Below are 14,169 nucleotides of genomic sequence, written 5' to 3'. Positions count from 1 at the left end.
GCCCGCCTCTAACAATTGTCACCCGACTTCCCATCGGCGCATTCCATCCGCATTCATCGTATCGCGCAGCCGAGTGTGTGTCGCGTACCTGCTGGCCCACTGTCGCGCGAAGAACGCGTCCGTCGCCCGGCTTCTTCCATTTTGCTTGCTGTCTTACCCCAATCACAGCATTTCTGCTGCCCACAGCTTGTCACGACCCGGCGCGTATCCGTATCCCGCAGCGCAGCATATCCTATCGAGCCTATCTGACATCACATCGCCACTCGCCTCGCGACCAGCCCCCATCATCGCATTCCACATCAGCTACATACGTGTCTAGCCAATCGACCATGTCTGGCGACAACGCCCAAACCGCTCCGCCTTCGAACGAGGGCGCGGCGCCTGCTGTCGAGAAGAAGGAAAACGCGAGCGCGACCAACCAGGCGGAGCCCACGGAGAAGTCTGCCGCGGAGCCCAAGGCTGCCGCTGACACGACCGCAGAATCTGACAAGGCCGCTGAAGGTATTGTCACACCGCGCAACCCAACCTCTACACTCGGTCTTCATCTGTCTACTGTCCTGTCCAAGAAACGTGTTGCTGACTCGAGATGCCATCTCGCCCCGCAGCTTCTGCTGAGAAACCTGCCGAGGAACAGGGCGACAGAAAGCCCGATGCCGAGATGACCGACGCCGTCGCGCCCTCTGAGACTGCAACCGATGCCGCCGAGGGTGCTTCCCAAGAGAAGGTCGAGGAGGCTGAGGATGCTGCCGGTGCCAGTGCCAGCAAGTCGAAGGCGAAGCGCAAGTCAATTGGTGCCGGAGAATCTAAGGGTAAAAAGCTTAACAAGAAGCAGTCAAAGCAGCGTGTCCTCCACCTAGACGCAAAGCCGGGTGAGCACTACTTCGTGAAGCTTAAGGGTCATCCACAATGGCCTGTTATCATCTGTGATGAGGACATGCTTCCTGCTTCTCTGCTCAAGACTCGCCCTGTGACTGCCAAACGTGCCGATGGTAGCTATCGCGAGGACTTCGCCGACGGCGGTAAGAAGGTCGCCGATCGCACATTCCCCGTCATGTATCTGGAGACCAACGAATTGTGAGTTGACCCCTGCACACCTCTATTATTGACGTATTTACTACATCTGTTTACTCACGCGCATGCCTGATTGGGCATGTTCGGCATTGGCCATGGTCAGTCTGTTTGGCATTGAATGCTGACACATAGTTTCCAGCGGCTGGGTGCCCAACTCGGAGCTCATTGACCTCGACCCGGCAACCGTCCTCCAGGACGTCAAGCTGGACAAGATGAAAAAGTCGCTGCAGGCTGCCTACAAGCTGGCTGCCGAGAACCATCCTCTATCATACTACAAGGAGCTCCTCCAGAGCTTTCAAGAGGATCTCATTCAACAAGAAAAGGCCAAGGCTGCTAAGGCTGCTGCCCCCAAGGGCAAGAAGGGCAAGGCAACAAGCGAAGAGGATGAGGACGTTGAGACGGAGGACGCTCCCTCTGCCACTGAGACCTCGGCCAAAGATAAGAAGAGCAAGAAGAGGAAGGCCTAGGACAATGCTGAGGTAAGTTTGAGTGCAGGCTCGAGAAATTGGGGGTTTATTGCCCTATGTTGACCTTCGTAACAGACGTTGAACCGCACGGAGTCCGCGAAGAAGCCCAAGATTAAGCTCACGACGAGCTCCACGCCCAAAGCCAATGGTTCCACAGCGGCATCTAAGTCCAGCGGTAAGGGCGCTGAGACCAAGAGCGCGAAGTCCAAGACCAAGAAGGGTAAGGAGGAGGAAAAGAAAGTTGAGAAGGAGCCTACGACTCCCAAGGAGCCAGAGCTTACTCCTGAAGAGAGACACCAAAAGAAGGAGGTAAGCAATAACCATGACGTGAGATGGTGAAGGGTTCCTATGGTGCAACAACAGCTGACACACGCCGACAGAAAGAGGTTCTCTATCTCCGTCACAGACTTCAGAAGGGTCTCCTCACCAGGGACCAGGCCCCTAAGCCTGAAGAGATGAAGCTCATGTCAGATTACATCACTAAGCTTGAGAGTTTTCCTGATCTTGAGGTCAGCATCATTCGGGCTACCAAGATCAACAAGGTACTCAAGGCCATCCTCAAGCTCGAGAGCATTCCGCGGGAGGAAGAGTTCAAGTTCAAGGCCCGGTCTCAAGTGCTGTTGGACAAGTGGAACAAGCTTCTGGCTGTCGACGGTACTCCCACCGCCGCTTCAGCTAGTGAGGTTAATGGCGCTAAGTCATCTGCTAAGGCCAATGGGGTTAAGGAGAAGAGCGAATCGGCCGAGCCAAAAGGCAAGGACGAAGAGTCAAACGAGGTGGTGGAGGAATCCAAGAGCGAGACCAAGGTGTCTGCGAAGTCCGAGAGCGCTTCTGAAGCGAAGTCTACAAGTGAAGAGGCAAGAATCCTCAGTTCCCCTCCCAATTGACACAGTGGTCGGAGAGTAGGAGATTTTCGCTAACATGACTCAAGGCGAAGGCAGTCGAGGCCTCAGCCTGAGGAGCACATCCTAGATCATTTCATATAAACCAACAGCGATGGAGCGGACTTTTGCTTCTCTAATAAGACTAGATCATGTCCATATAGGATGGAGAGCTGCAGTCCGCAGGAAATTAAAGAAGGCAAACAAAGGTTTAAGCATAGGGTTTTGTAAAACTAGGTGGGCCTTTTATCATCAACTTTCCTTTTCTTTGCACTGGTAAATCTCAAAGGGGAACTTTTGGGGGTGTTCTGGCTTCCAAATACTATGCAGCGTGCTTTCTTCTGGTCTGGTTTTTGTGGACGGTGTTGAGGACGGCGAGGAAGAAAGGGGGAGGGATACTACTAGTTACTCTACTTCCATCGAGGCTGGATCTGTGCGGCCGATTGATTGGTCGAGGGAAGGATCTGAGGAGTTGGGAAGGAAGGGCATCTCCGGAACACAGCTGGGTAACCTAAGTGCAAGTTTGGGCGAAGAGCGTGGGAAATGAGAAAATGACAAAACAACAACGAAGAGAAACGGAAGGGCGCCTTGACTTTTCATTCTTTCATTTTACTGCGTAAACTACCTAACCTACTCCACAAGAATTTAGGCGCTTGATGTTGCAGTCACGTAGTATAAAAATTAGGTACCTGGGGCAATTAAGTTCTTTTTGAGTCTTGAGAGGTTGTTCTTGTCAATTTCTTTTTTTTTTTCTCTGTTCTGTTTTTCAAGCCTTATCCCGCCGTTCATTTCGTTTCAGGGGCTGGGGGAACAGGCATCCAAGGGTCCCACCACTGTGGCGTATTAAAAGAATGAAAGCCGACCAAATGCGGCTGGTGCCACTTACACCCCAACGCAAAGGAACGTGTCAAGGTGAACGTTCGACGCGACGACGCGACGGACGAACCAGAGATGGCCCAAGTACACAGCAGCACTGTCCCATTTGAAGAGGACGACCATCGGGTGTGTATTCCTGATGATCGGTTTTGATTCACGTTTCGCTTGCCTAATGGACTTCTCAGGCAGCATTCATCTTCAGCAGCGGTGAGGATGACAGGCAACTACCCACGGCAGCATCCCGACCCGCAAAGAAACGCAAATTAGCGGGCGCTGGCAAGAAGGCAGCGTCTCAACCGCAGCTCCAGCAGCCGGCTTTCGGCTCCGATTCGACCTTTATCCCCCTTTTCAATGGAGCAGAGAGCCCTGAAGCCGTAAACCTGCGCAAGGAGCTCTTTGAGGCTTCATGGCCCGTCCTGGAGACACGCATCCAGGTTGGTGACAGCCAATCCCAGCTGCTCATATGGATTACTACTAAGCTTTGGATTTCTGTTTTGTGTAGCATGTCTTGAGGGAGGCCAACCGCAGCACTCTTGACGAAGTAACTGCCTTCTTGCAGCAGGCTGCGCAAGAGAAGACGTAAGAGCAGACTTTGGGCCTTCTAACACTGCCTGACTGACTTCCTGTAGTGAGAAAATTACCGCGGGATTCATCATCACGGGTCCCAACATTGTCTCTCAGGATCTTCTGTTTGAGCAGCTATCTGAAAGGCTATATACCGAAATTCGGGCACGGGTTGTCCGTCTGCGGGCGTCTGAGGTGTCGAATCTGAAGGCCGCGCTGAAGAAAATCATACGGGATGCCACGGCAAACGAGTCGGAAGATGACGATGGCTCGGTCGTTGTTCCCAGTACAGTAAGCAAAGCTCTGTTTTATGAAGCTGGCGTGAGAACCATGGATGTTGACCCGAAAAAGGGAAGGAAATACCTCGATTATGACCTCGATGTCCTGTATGTCTTTCTCTCTCGGCAGCAGCAACAGTCTCGAAGAGTCGTGATCGCATTTCAAGACAGCGAGGCATTCGACAGCTCCCTGCTGGCTGATTTAATTACATTATTCCAGTGTGTCTCTCTGTCTCTTGGACAAACCTGTGGAACTACGCTAACCTGTTGATAAGCTCCTGGAGCGATCGCATCCAGTTTGACGTATTGTTCGGCGTTGCAACCTCAGTTGAGCTGTTCCAAGCCAGACTGCCCAGGTCAACAGCCCGTCTACTCTACGGTGCGCAGTTTGATGTTGTGCAAGCCAACTCGGTTCTCGAGAGCGTCGTCAAAACTGCTGTTGCTGGTAGCCGAGCGACTCTGCGAATTGGGCCATCGTTGCTGCGCAGTCTGGTAGACCGCCAACAGGAACAGGTAGCTGGCATCCAGTTGTTCGTCAGCTCAGTCAAGTATGCATATATGTGCCACTTCTATGCGAATCCGCTGAGTGTATTACTTGCCAAACAGTTGGACCGCAAGCTGTTACAGCCTGAACATCTTCGAGCTGTGCGGATGCTGGAGTCCTTCAAAGCCAAGGTCGAGGTCGCGATAGATGCTAGGCAGATGAATCATGCTCAGGCCATGATCGAAGATGACGACTACCTCATTGCGCAAATTCTGGAGCAGCAGCAAAAATGCGAGGACTACCTCAAACAGCTCCTGCGCACTCTCCATCTCATCAGCTCAACCGGTTTGAGTACGGTTTCTTTCACGGAGCTCTACATGACAGCCCTGAGCAAGGGTATCGACCTGGAGCAGGCAGATGAAATGATCCGCCCGGCGGAAGTAGTAAGGCGGATGAACGCTGATGAGTTCCTGAACTTTATCCAAAAGCTGCTTCATGCCACCGAAACTGGCAGCCCAGAGCTGGAATTGCAAGGCTGGGCATCGGAGGCAGAGGAGTTTGTTGATGCTGTCACAGAACTCCGCGGAGAAGTCGAGGGTTTGATGGAGCGGTCCAAGCACAATGGCACGACTCTCAGAAGCCAATACAGTGCTCAAAGCAAGGTCTTGCGCACCACTGTCGTTGCGCAAAAGGTTCAACTCAGCCAAGACACGGCAGCCCTGACCGAGGAGGACAAAGCCTATACCAAAGCGATCGACACAATGACGGCCTTGTTGTCGCAATACCTCCGCTGCGAGCCCATTAACAATCTCTTTCTCCACGAAATTTGGGTCTATGACTCGAAACTGCCGTATCGTGAAGTCTTTGTTCCCCGGCCCGGTGCCGCCTTTGCTCGCGGTCTTTCGCGTCCCCACGACTACCTCGCCTGCGCATGCTGTAGTAAGGTAGACGGCGGGCTCTCGTCAACCCTGCCTACCACCTGTATCTTGTACCACCTTTACCTTGAAGCTGGCGCGCTGATCAATGTGGCGGATTTGTGGTCTGCATATTACGGTCTGGTCGGTAACGACGATGACGGATCGATGAACCGCGAGGGACTCGATGAACGAAGCGCTCTCGTTTGTTTCTACCGTGGCCTGGCGGAGCTTCGAATGATGGGGCTTGTGAAACAAAGTAGAAAGAGGGCAGACCACATTGCCAAGTTGAAATGGCTATGATCAAGTGTGAACTGTCAATGCATATTGTTGAACGAACTAAATGATCTTTGAATGAGCGATTCCTCTGGAATGTCAAGTCTGAGAACGATGTCTTGGTCATGATCCTGAGTGCGGTCAAAGACGACCATGACAACTCTTGTTTCACCCGCTAACGATAGCGCCGGCCGACAAAGACACGGCTTAATAGAACGTTTCCGATGCCTTTTTGCCTTCAGGTTGCTTCCAAAGGGCGACACTGTTCTCGGGGTCCTCTACAAGAGCGCCAGACTTCCTCCCCCTCCCTATCCCGAAGATTTTTTTACAGCAGTCTGCCGAACGTATCACCAGACTTCCACCAAACTAAGCTTAGGAACAGTTTTTTTTTCGTCATCCTGAGACGGCCAAAGGCCAGCACACGAAGAAATTATTGTATTCTGTTGCCGCTGCTGTTCACATCACAGCGGCCACGTTAGCACAAGTACCGCATTCCCCTAGTCTTTACTGTTCTCTTTCGTTCCCATTCCGTTCGATCCAGACAAATCAGTTCTTGTCCATTCCCATTATATTTTAAGGGGTACCCTCATCCACTGTTCTTACTATTTGTTCTTGCATTGTTACGACTTGACTGATACTAAAACCGTGGACACACTATCTACTTAATCCCCTTATTGCGAACGGTGTTGTGTACACGGTCGAGCAGCTTTGGGCATCAAGGGGAACAGAAAGAGAAGAACGAGGCCATCACTGCACCACCAGAAAGCGGAAATAGCCTCAGGGCAGAAGACAACACAACACCATACCATCCATAATGGAACATTCATCACCGCAGCAACCCAACAGCTCCAACGACTACCAGCCCAGCCCTACCGCCACAAACAGCACATCATCCGTGGCCCCAATGACATCAACAGCATCAGCATTGTACGCCCGTCGGGCGGCCAAGAACCCCCCCTTCGAAGCCAAAATCCAACATATGTCCCTCAAGCTTGCCCCCCTCGTCCAGCTAACAACGGGTCTCGTCCACCCTAACTTCCCGCGCACGCTCCTCGCCTTTTGGCTATTAACAGAAGACCAACTAGACGATCTGGCACACTTCTACCACCAGCGCACGCCGTGCGAGTGGACGCAGCACTACCCGTGCCCCGTGTCGTGGCCGCCAGGGCTGACGCTCGAGGAGAAGCGGAGGAAGCTGGGCAAGTTTATTGGATTGAGGGGGTGCGATACGCCTATTGAGCAGCTGGTAAGGGACGATGTTGCCAAGGCCATGGAGAGGAGTGAAGAGGATATCGAGAGAGACGCTGCTGAAGTCAGGAGGAGGGGAGGGACGAGCAGTGGTGATGACATGGATGAGATCAGGAGGAAAATGGGGTGGTACTAAAAAGTTGAAGCAAATAATGTCGGTGACGTGCATGCTATGGTGTTGGTATACATAGACGATAGAACTGGCATTGTGTTGATTGATAGCCGATAGGGATGCATCCTCAGGGAAGCTGTATGTATTAGTCCAGCAGCGTTGAGTTGCCGTTTTGGATGTTCTCAAGGTGTTGATGCCTTGATAGAAATAATCTGCATTCATCCCCAAACTCGCTGGAAGACGCCGGTTTAATAAAGAGGCCCCTGGTCTCGCATTGCTGGTAGACTTTGTCCACCACGGAGTAAATAAGGGAAAAAATGCCAAAGATCAAGAAGCGCTCTGGGAACGCGAGGACGTCCGAAGGATGGTGCAAGAAAAAAAACATGTGTCAATGGATGCCCCAGAACGCCCGAGGATAAGTCTTTCCATAGCAAAACGGTACACCCCAGGAATAGTCACGACCCAAACCCACTTAATATATACTATACATACAAACTCTAGCGTCGAAGTTTAGATTTAGCCTGGCGAGCAGCCGCCTTCTAAGCGGCGCCCTTCTTGCCTTTCTTCTTCTTGGATGGTGTAGCCGACGGCGTATTTGTCTCCACCAAGACAGTGTCATCGTCGCTAGCAGTCTTGTCCCTGTTGGTTTCCTGTTGCTGCTGCTGCTGCTTCGGTTGCTCCTTTTCGGTCTTCGCCTTCTCCACAGCCTCCTCAGCATCGAGCTCCTTCATAAACTCACTCTTGATGGTCGCCCGGCGCTTCTCCCACCATTCCTTGTCGCGGGCGGTCTGGGCTTCGATCTCCTCCAACCTGTCGCGGAGCACCTTGTTGGCAGCTATTTCGTTTGCCGATTGAAAGATGATCTGGCCCCATCCGGGAACCAAAGCGTTAGCCTGGAGAGCAGGTGGTTAGCTTGCGGTTGCCACCAAGTTGGCATACTCGTTCATACCTCCATAACGACATCCCTTAACTCGTCCTCCATCTCCTTCTCGGCACGAAGAAACCGCTGCCACAGATCATCACCGACGCTTCCCCGTTGCAATAAAGTGCTGCATGCTGCCTTCGCGGTGCGAATTTGGATGATGCGGTGGATGTCCTCAACAGCGCGCCGGAGCAGCGCCGCCCTAATGACGCTGTCTGGGACCTTGGGGGCTTTTTCTTGACCCTCTTCGGGCTCCATATGGAGCAGAGACAGGTAGATGTTGCGCTGGAGGTGCGGAGGGAACCATGGGGCCAGGTTTGCGCTTTGGACTAGACAATGGGGGTGTATCGGTTAGTCTGGCTGTGTCTGTGGTGCTCGTCAGGCTCAGACCCTCGTTACATACCAGCCTTCCTTTTGCGATAGACGTAAGAAAATGTCATAAAGGTGCCGCCGAGGACAGCCAGGTAGGCCAGAGGGAGTAGCAGCCCCCTCCAGTCGAACTCGAACATGTCGCTATGTCGTCAGGGCCACGCGATGTCAAAGGTTCAGAAGCGACTGCGCGGGTCCAGGTAGAGATGGATACAAGATTGATAACAGGAGGAGCCAAAGGCGCGTTTGGGGTGTCGCAGCAACAAGAATGCCAGGTGTGAGGCTGCCGCGAGAGGGTCCGCTCCAGGTGTTCGAAGTGTTGTCGAGGTGGCCGCCAGGGCTGATGCGCCGACTGCTGGCTGTCCTGGCCACTTTCTAGGGTCCTGCCGATCAGAAAGAACAGATTGAACTTTTGGGTCTTGGCATGTCACCTCGTCCTTACAGGGGCAGGGCTGGCCAACCAGGAAACATGACGCATAGTGTCCCTAGATATGCAGTTATCAGGACCATCATGGGCAGCGATAAGCATGTAAGCGACATGTCCAGGCTATCAGTCATTGTGGGGCAGAGGGGCAACAGCCCTCAAACGGTTCCAAGGCAAAGCTGTATGACGACGGCCCAAAGCTACCGCTTTGGAAGTCCATGGAGCTGCACATGCACATCATTTTCTTCACAACATCCGGGTGCCAGTTGACTCGCAAAGTTTCATGCTCCCAAAAGATTGGCCCTGATATCCAGTTTCCTCATTCTGCATCACGAAACACTTCTTGCGTAGCATACTGATTGTATGAAGGGCGTGAACCCTTGACCAGCAGCTCAACACTAGATTCTCCCCCGCAATCGTCGCACTGGCAACAAACACAGCAACACAGCTCCAAGCCTCCAGCAACCATTCACGATCAAACTTTTGCCATACCGGTCTGTCAAGATGCTTCTACGAATGCGATGCCCTGATGGCATGTTCCGCCTGACGGTGGAGAAGGACGACACGTTTGGTGAACTTGTGCGCCAGGTACATAGAGAAGCGATAACCGAGTACCCCATCTTCATGCTATCTATGATGGGTTGCTGATTCCTCGCGCAGCTTGTGCCCAAACTTCCCCCAACGGTCGACCCCAAGTCTATCACTCTCTCAAACCACCCGAGCGGCGGCGACTCGAAAAGGATCGATGAGATCGCCAGATTTAAGATTGGTCAGGTCGGGTTAAGGCAAGCTCCTTTCTGTCACACCCTATCTCATGCTGGTTTATGTGAGCGCCCGGAGCTGACAACTAATGCACAACAGCCATGGAGACCTCATCTTTGTCAGGTATCAAACCAGCGACACCGTCGCCAACGGTCGTTCGGTCGACATCTCGTCCCAAACTGCCGGACTGTCGTCATCTGCAAACCGACTCAATGGCAAGCCCGTTTTGCCAACTGAAGACCACCCCATCGATCCTCCTCCAAACACCTCAGCCGAGCGAATCAAGAACCCTTGGGAGGTTGTCCGACAATCTCCGTTGGATGATCGGTTAGACAAGCTTGATGGCAAGATCCCACGAAAGAGGGGCGCCATGTGCCGGCACGGGCCGAAGGGCATGTGCGACTATTGCACACCCCTGGACCCTTTCAACCCGCAATACCTGGAGGAGAAGAAGATCAAGTACATGTCGGTCCATGCGTATATGCGCAAGATCAACTCGGCCACCAACAGGCCTGAGCTTGGCAGTTCCTTCATCCCTCCTCTAGTCGAGCCCTACTACCGCGTCAAGCGGGACTGTCCTTCTGGTCATCCTCAATGGCCTGAGGGTATCTGCACAAAATGCCAGCCCAGCGCGATTACCCTCCAGCCCCAGCCGTTCCGCATGGTGGATCACGTCGAGTTTGCCTCACCTCAAATCATCGATAGGTTCCTTGATGCATGGAGACGAACTGGTGTTCAGCGGCTGGGCATCCTTTACGGCAGATACCTCGAGTACGATGCTGTACCCCTGGGCATCAAGGCTGTTGTTGAGGCCATCTATGAGCCGCCTCAGGTGGATGAGATTGACGGCATCACACTGAATCCATGGGAGAACGAGCAAGAGGTGAACCAAGTCGCCAAGTACTGTGGATTGGAGCAAGTAGGCGTGATATGGACGGATCTTTTAGATGCAGGCAAGGGTGATGGCAGCGTTGTGTGCAAGCGGCATGCCGACTCATACTTCCTCGCCGCACAGGAGATCGTGTTCGCTGCGCGCCTGCAAGCCCAACATCCAAAGCCATCCAAGTGGAGCGATACAGGGAGGTTCGGCTCAAATTTCGTGACATGTGTGGTCTCGGGAAACGAGCAGGGAGAGATCTCTATCTCGGCCTACCAAATGTCCAATGATGCCGTCGAGATGGTTCGAGCGGACATCATTGAACCCTCTGCTGACCCGACCCTTATGCTCGTTCGTGAGGAAGAAGAAGATGACGGCTCGCCCAGTAAAACGCGCTACATCCCCGAAGTGTTCTACCGCAAGATCAACGAATACGGAGCGAACGTGCTTGAGAACGCAAAACCAGCGTTTCCTGTTGAATATCTCTTCGTCACACTCACACACGGGTTCCCCGACTCTCCTTCTCCGCTCTTCACAGATAACATCTTCCCAATCGAGAACAGGGAGTATGTCGGAGAGGCGCAGGAAGTCTCTGCGGTTGCCAAGGCTCTTAAAGTGCACGAGGCGGACGCTCCCATGAACGTTTCCGATTTCCACCTCTTGTGCTTCATTCACCAGATGAGCGTGTTATCGAAGGTATATTGTTCATGCTCCGTTGTATTTGGGACTCTTCCAAGAGAGCTAACTCCTGAGCTTAGGAAGAAGAAGCACTTCTCTGCCGCGTCGCAACCCTTCATGACCTCGCCGAGTCCTTCCAACTGCGATCCACAACTGGATGGCAGACGTTGCACATGATTTTGCAATCGACTGGTGAGAGAGTCCCCAAGCGTCCCCGATTCTCTGATAACGTTCCATCCTCGTCCCAGGACACCCAGGAGGCCCTTGGTGGCAACAACCTCGACCCCGGTGAACCTCTTGCTAAGCGTTTTGCTGCTGTCAGGCTGAATGAGAACAACCAGTCGTCGCCCAAACCATATGCTCCGTCGCGGTGGAACCTTTGACTAGGCCGGCCACAGGGGACACGGTACGTGGAAAGGCGAACATACGAGGGCGTCTAGGACACATAAAGTCCAGTAACGATGGCATGGCGGTGTGCTCATGGGAAAGGGAAATAAAACGGTATTGTAATGGATAATGCTCAACGACGAAGAGTATGCTGCTTCGAGAGCAATAAACGATAATTGCCTACTATGATGATTCCAGCCTAAGTTCGGATTATGTGTAGTTTCCGGTTGGTTCTCTTCTTCCCGTTCCTTACTATTTAATTATTACAGTCTTCCATGTTATCCCCCTTTTACTATCTTATCCCCTTTTCTTCTAGTTTCCCGTCTGCCTTCTTTTCATCATTCTCTCCTTCTATTCATTCTTCCATTCGTATCTTATACTGATATTTTCCTTTTTCGTCTTACCTTCGGTTGTCCGATTAGGAGCAAGGTCACCCAAATCTCTGCAGATTACGACTTTCAATCCCAAATTTCTCTCTATGGCCAGCCTATCTACGACATGGCCATCTGAGAGCTGTCATTAAGACGCATCATTGGTGCTGTATTCAGAGCAACTTGCAGGTCCTTTTGTAGCAAAGAGAGATAATAGTGGACACTTTCAACGCACATACAACATAAAACAGTCGCCCAACCCAATGCTCACGGTGCTTCTTCGGAGGAGTTCGTCCCTTCGGCCTCTTTCCAGTCATAGTCCCATTTGGCAACGTTGGACCTCACGTATGTTGAGAGCTACCGGCTCAGAGTCTCCTCCCACATCAAAGCCATGGAGCACGTCAAGACGGGCTATCTGCCTTATGCGGGCATCTCCCCACTGAAGCTGTCCCTTTCTGAAGAAGGGTCCCACGACCAAGGAACCTGATCGGGCCAAGGCAATGAAGGCTGTCGACAGAAGCAGTTAGCTGGCAAGGGTACAGGCGATTGGCTCCCGGATATCGCAGGTGCTCGCTTCACTTGGCTCGGATGTGCCCACAATCAAGAGCTTCAGGTGGAAAGGTCACGTCGTGGCCCACAAAACCCACTTGCTGGATAACGAGCCACCGGTTGATCCGGCAACGGCTAAGCCCACAGTCGATGCTCTTCTAATGTTTTCTCCCATTCCTGAGCCAACCTGGACTGGATTCCTGGGAAATCAACGGGGGGCAAGTTTCTCGACCGATTCACCCTGCGAACTTGGACGGCAGTCAGGCGGTGTACAAGTTCTACCTCCCCGCCTTCAAGGCTGCCAAGGCTACGATCCCGCAAACGGCCATCGATATCTTTGAGTTGTAGATGAGCCACACCCCAATCATCTGGTGTACACCCAAGTCGCCCTCCTTAAGGTCTTGCAACGGAGTTCTGGCTATTGCGGCCTGAGGACTTTACCCCGGAGCCTGGGATGAAGACGTCTCTCCCTCGAGTTGGTTTTGCATGAGTGGCTCGTAGTCGCTCATTTGTATGACAGTTCCCACCAACTACATCAGCTGGTATATTATATCCACCCCTTCAGATGTATAACAGTTATTATCCAGGCCAACGCCGCGACAAAATGCCTCCCCACTGCGCCAAGTACCATCCTGGAGGAACTCATTTAAGTCCCGGTCCCTTTTGCTAACAAGCCAGTTGGGACTTTCTTCCCACCCTATTTTAGAGGGTCCTCAATGCCAGATTTTGCCAAGCTGCCCTCAGAGGGACATCTCCTATTGTGATGAGAAAGTGCTGGCAACCACCAACCAGTCAGATTGAAGATCTTTATGGTTCCCAACACTGCCAATCTATCATCAGTACTACCATGATGCCATAACAAATATGGTGGCATCCGGAAAGCTGATGATCCCGTTCGCTTGGATCCCCCCCTCCCCCCGCAGTTGGTCAAGGCTCTAAGGCCTAAACCTACAACTCCCAGAGCAAAATCCAGATACCCCCGGCCCGTCAGAATATGTTGGAAAAAAATGAAATCTACCAGCACAACTTCGGTTTTAGACTATCGCTCTGTAGAACTTTCCAGGAAGACTAGGCAGCCCATTTATGGGCCCCTGTTCAGATGAATGGGACAGCCATTCTGACCCTCCCTTTTTGGCAGCTTTGGCGAAGAAGACGGCTGGATGGCGCCTCAACCCCAAAATGAAATTTCAATTTCCTGCGCTATCTCGAGAGTCGCCCTTCCCAACCCTGACGTAACCTTAAAAGACATCACCTGCTTCAGCTACCCAAACCGACAGTAGCGGCCAGAAGGATGGGAACACAACGAAGGACACTGCCAATCCAGCCTAAGGCCCCACTATCTGTTCCGCTGGCTTTTCTGGGGGTGGTTGTGCCTCTCCTTGCAGGGGTTTTTAGCCTGACCATCGAGGCTTTCATGTCCCTCATCCAGATTGCGTTTGTGCGCAATTAAATGGCAGGGAGGATTCAATGGGCCGATGACCAAAACATCTCTCTCGATATCATGACGATCAGCAAGCACATAGGGCTACCAGTATTCCATGGTATGGACAACCGGGAATTCGTTCCTTGGACTTTCAGGGTGGTCACCGCTCCGAATGGAGACGAAAAAAACCAAGGCACTCTGGATCGAATTCCTCGAGGACCTGAAGCCGAATGGGA

General features: G+C 52.5%; 5 protein-coding genes across 5 annotated transcripts; 4 read left to right on the top strand and 1 right to left on the bottom strand.

Annotated features, from left to right (window-relative positions):
- Positions 1 to 329: 329 nt before the first annotated feature.
- CTHT_0009460 (PWWP domain-containing protein) lies at positions 330 to 2,425 on the top strand (the record flags this gene model as incomplete). The annotated part of the gene is made up of 5 exons (XM_006691407.1): positions 330 to 501; positions 606 to 1,074; positions 1,211 to 1,463; positions 1,614 to 1,847; positions 1,919 to 2,425. 5 exons carry the CDS (start codon positions 330 to 332, stop codon positions 2,423 to 2,425), a joined length of 1,635 nt encoding a protein of 544 aa, XP_006691470.1.
- Positions 2,426 to 3,370: 945 nt separating this feature from the next.
- CTHT_0009450 (putative origin recognition complex protein) lies at positions 3,371 to 5,838 on the top strand (the record flags this gene model as incomplete). Its single annotated transcript, XM_006691406.1, has 5 exons — positions 3,371 to 3,421; positions 3,481 to 3,729; positions 3,798 to 3,874; positions 3,925 to 4,245; positions 4,413 to 5,838. 5 exons carry the CDS (start codon positions 3,371 to 3,373, stop codon positions 5,836 to 5,838), a joined length of 2,124 nt encoding a protein of 707 aa, XP_006691469.1.
- A 787-nt stretch (positions 5,839 to 6,625) lies between these two features.
- Positions 6,626 to 7,195, top strand: CTHT_0009440 (uncharacterized protein; the record flags this gene model as incomplete). Its single annotated transcript, XM_006691405.1, has 1 exon — positions 6,626 to 7,195. The coding sequence occupies one exon, from the start codon at positions 6,626 to 6,628 to the stop codon at positions 7,193 to 7,195; it is 570 nt and encodes a 189-aa protein (XP_006691468.1).
- Positions 7,196 to 7,710: 515 nt separating this feature from the next.
- On the bottom strand, positions 7,711 to 8,602 carry CTHT_0009430 (translocation protein (sec66)-like protein; the record flags this gene model as incomplete). The annotated part of the gene is made up of 3 exons (XM_006691404.1): positions 7,711 to 8,064; positions 8,121 to 8,422; positions 8,497 to 8,602. The coding sequence occupies 3 exons, from the start codon at positions 8,600 to 8,602 to the stop codon at positions 7,711 to 7,713; spliced, it is 762 nt and encodes a 253-aa protein (XP_006691467.1).
- Positions 8,603 to 9,390: 788 nt separating this feature from the next.
- Positions 9,391 to 11,586, top strand: CTHT_0009420 (uncharacterized protein; the record flags this gene model as incomplete). Its single annotated transcript, XM_006691403.1, has 4 exons — positions 9,391 to 9,474; positions 9,547 to 9,665; positions 9,748 to 11,221; positions 11,284 to 11,586. The coding sequence occupies 4 exons, from the start codon at positions 9,391 to 9,393 to the stop codon at positions 11,584 to 11,586; spliced, it is 1,980 nt and encodes a 659-aa protein (XP_006691466.1).
- Between the last annotated feature and the right edge of the window lie 2,583 nt (positions 11,587 to 14,169).

The sequence above is a fragment of the Thermochaetoides thermophila genome (assembly GCF_000221225.1).
Source record: "Thermochaetoides thermophila DSM 1495 unplaced genomic scaffold scf7180000011812, whole genome shotgun sequence".
Classification (NCBI taxonomy): domain Eukaryota; kingdom Fungi; phylum Ascomycota; class Sordariomycetes; order Sordariales; family Chaetomiaceae; genus Thermochaetoides; species Thermochaetoides thermophila.
Note: the sequence above shows the minus strand (reverse complement) of the source record. Positions and strands in the feature narration are given on the sequence as shown.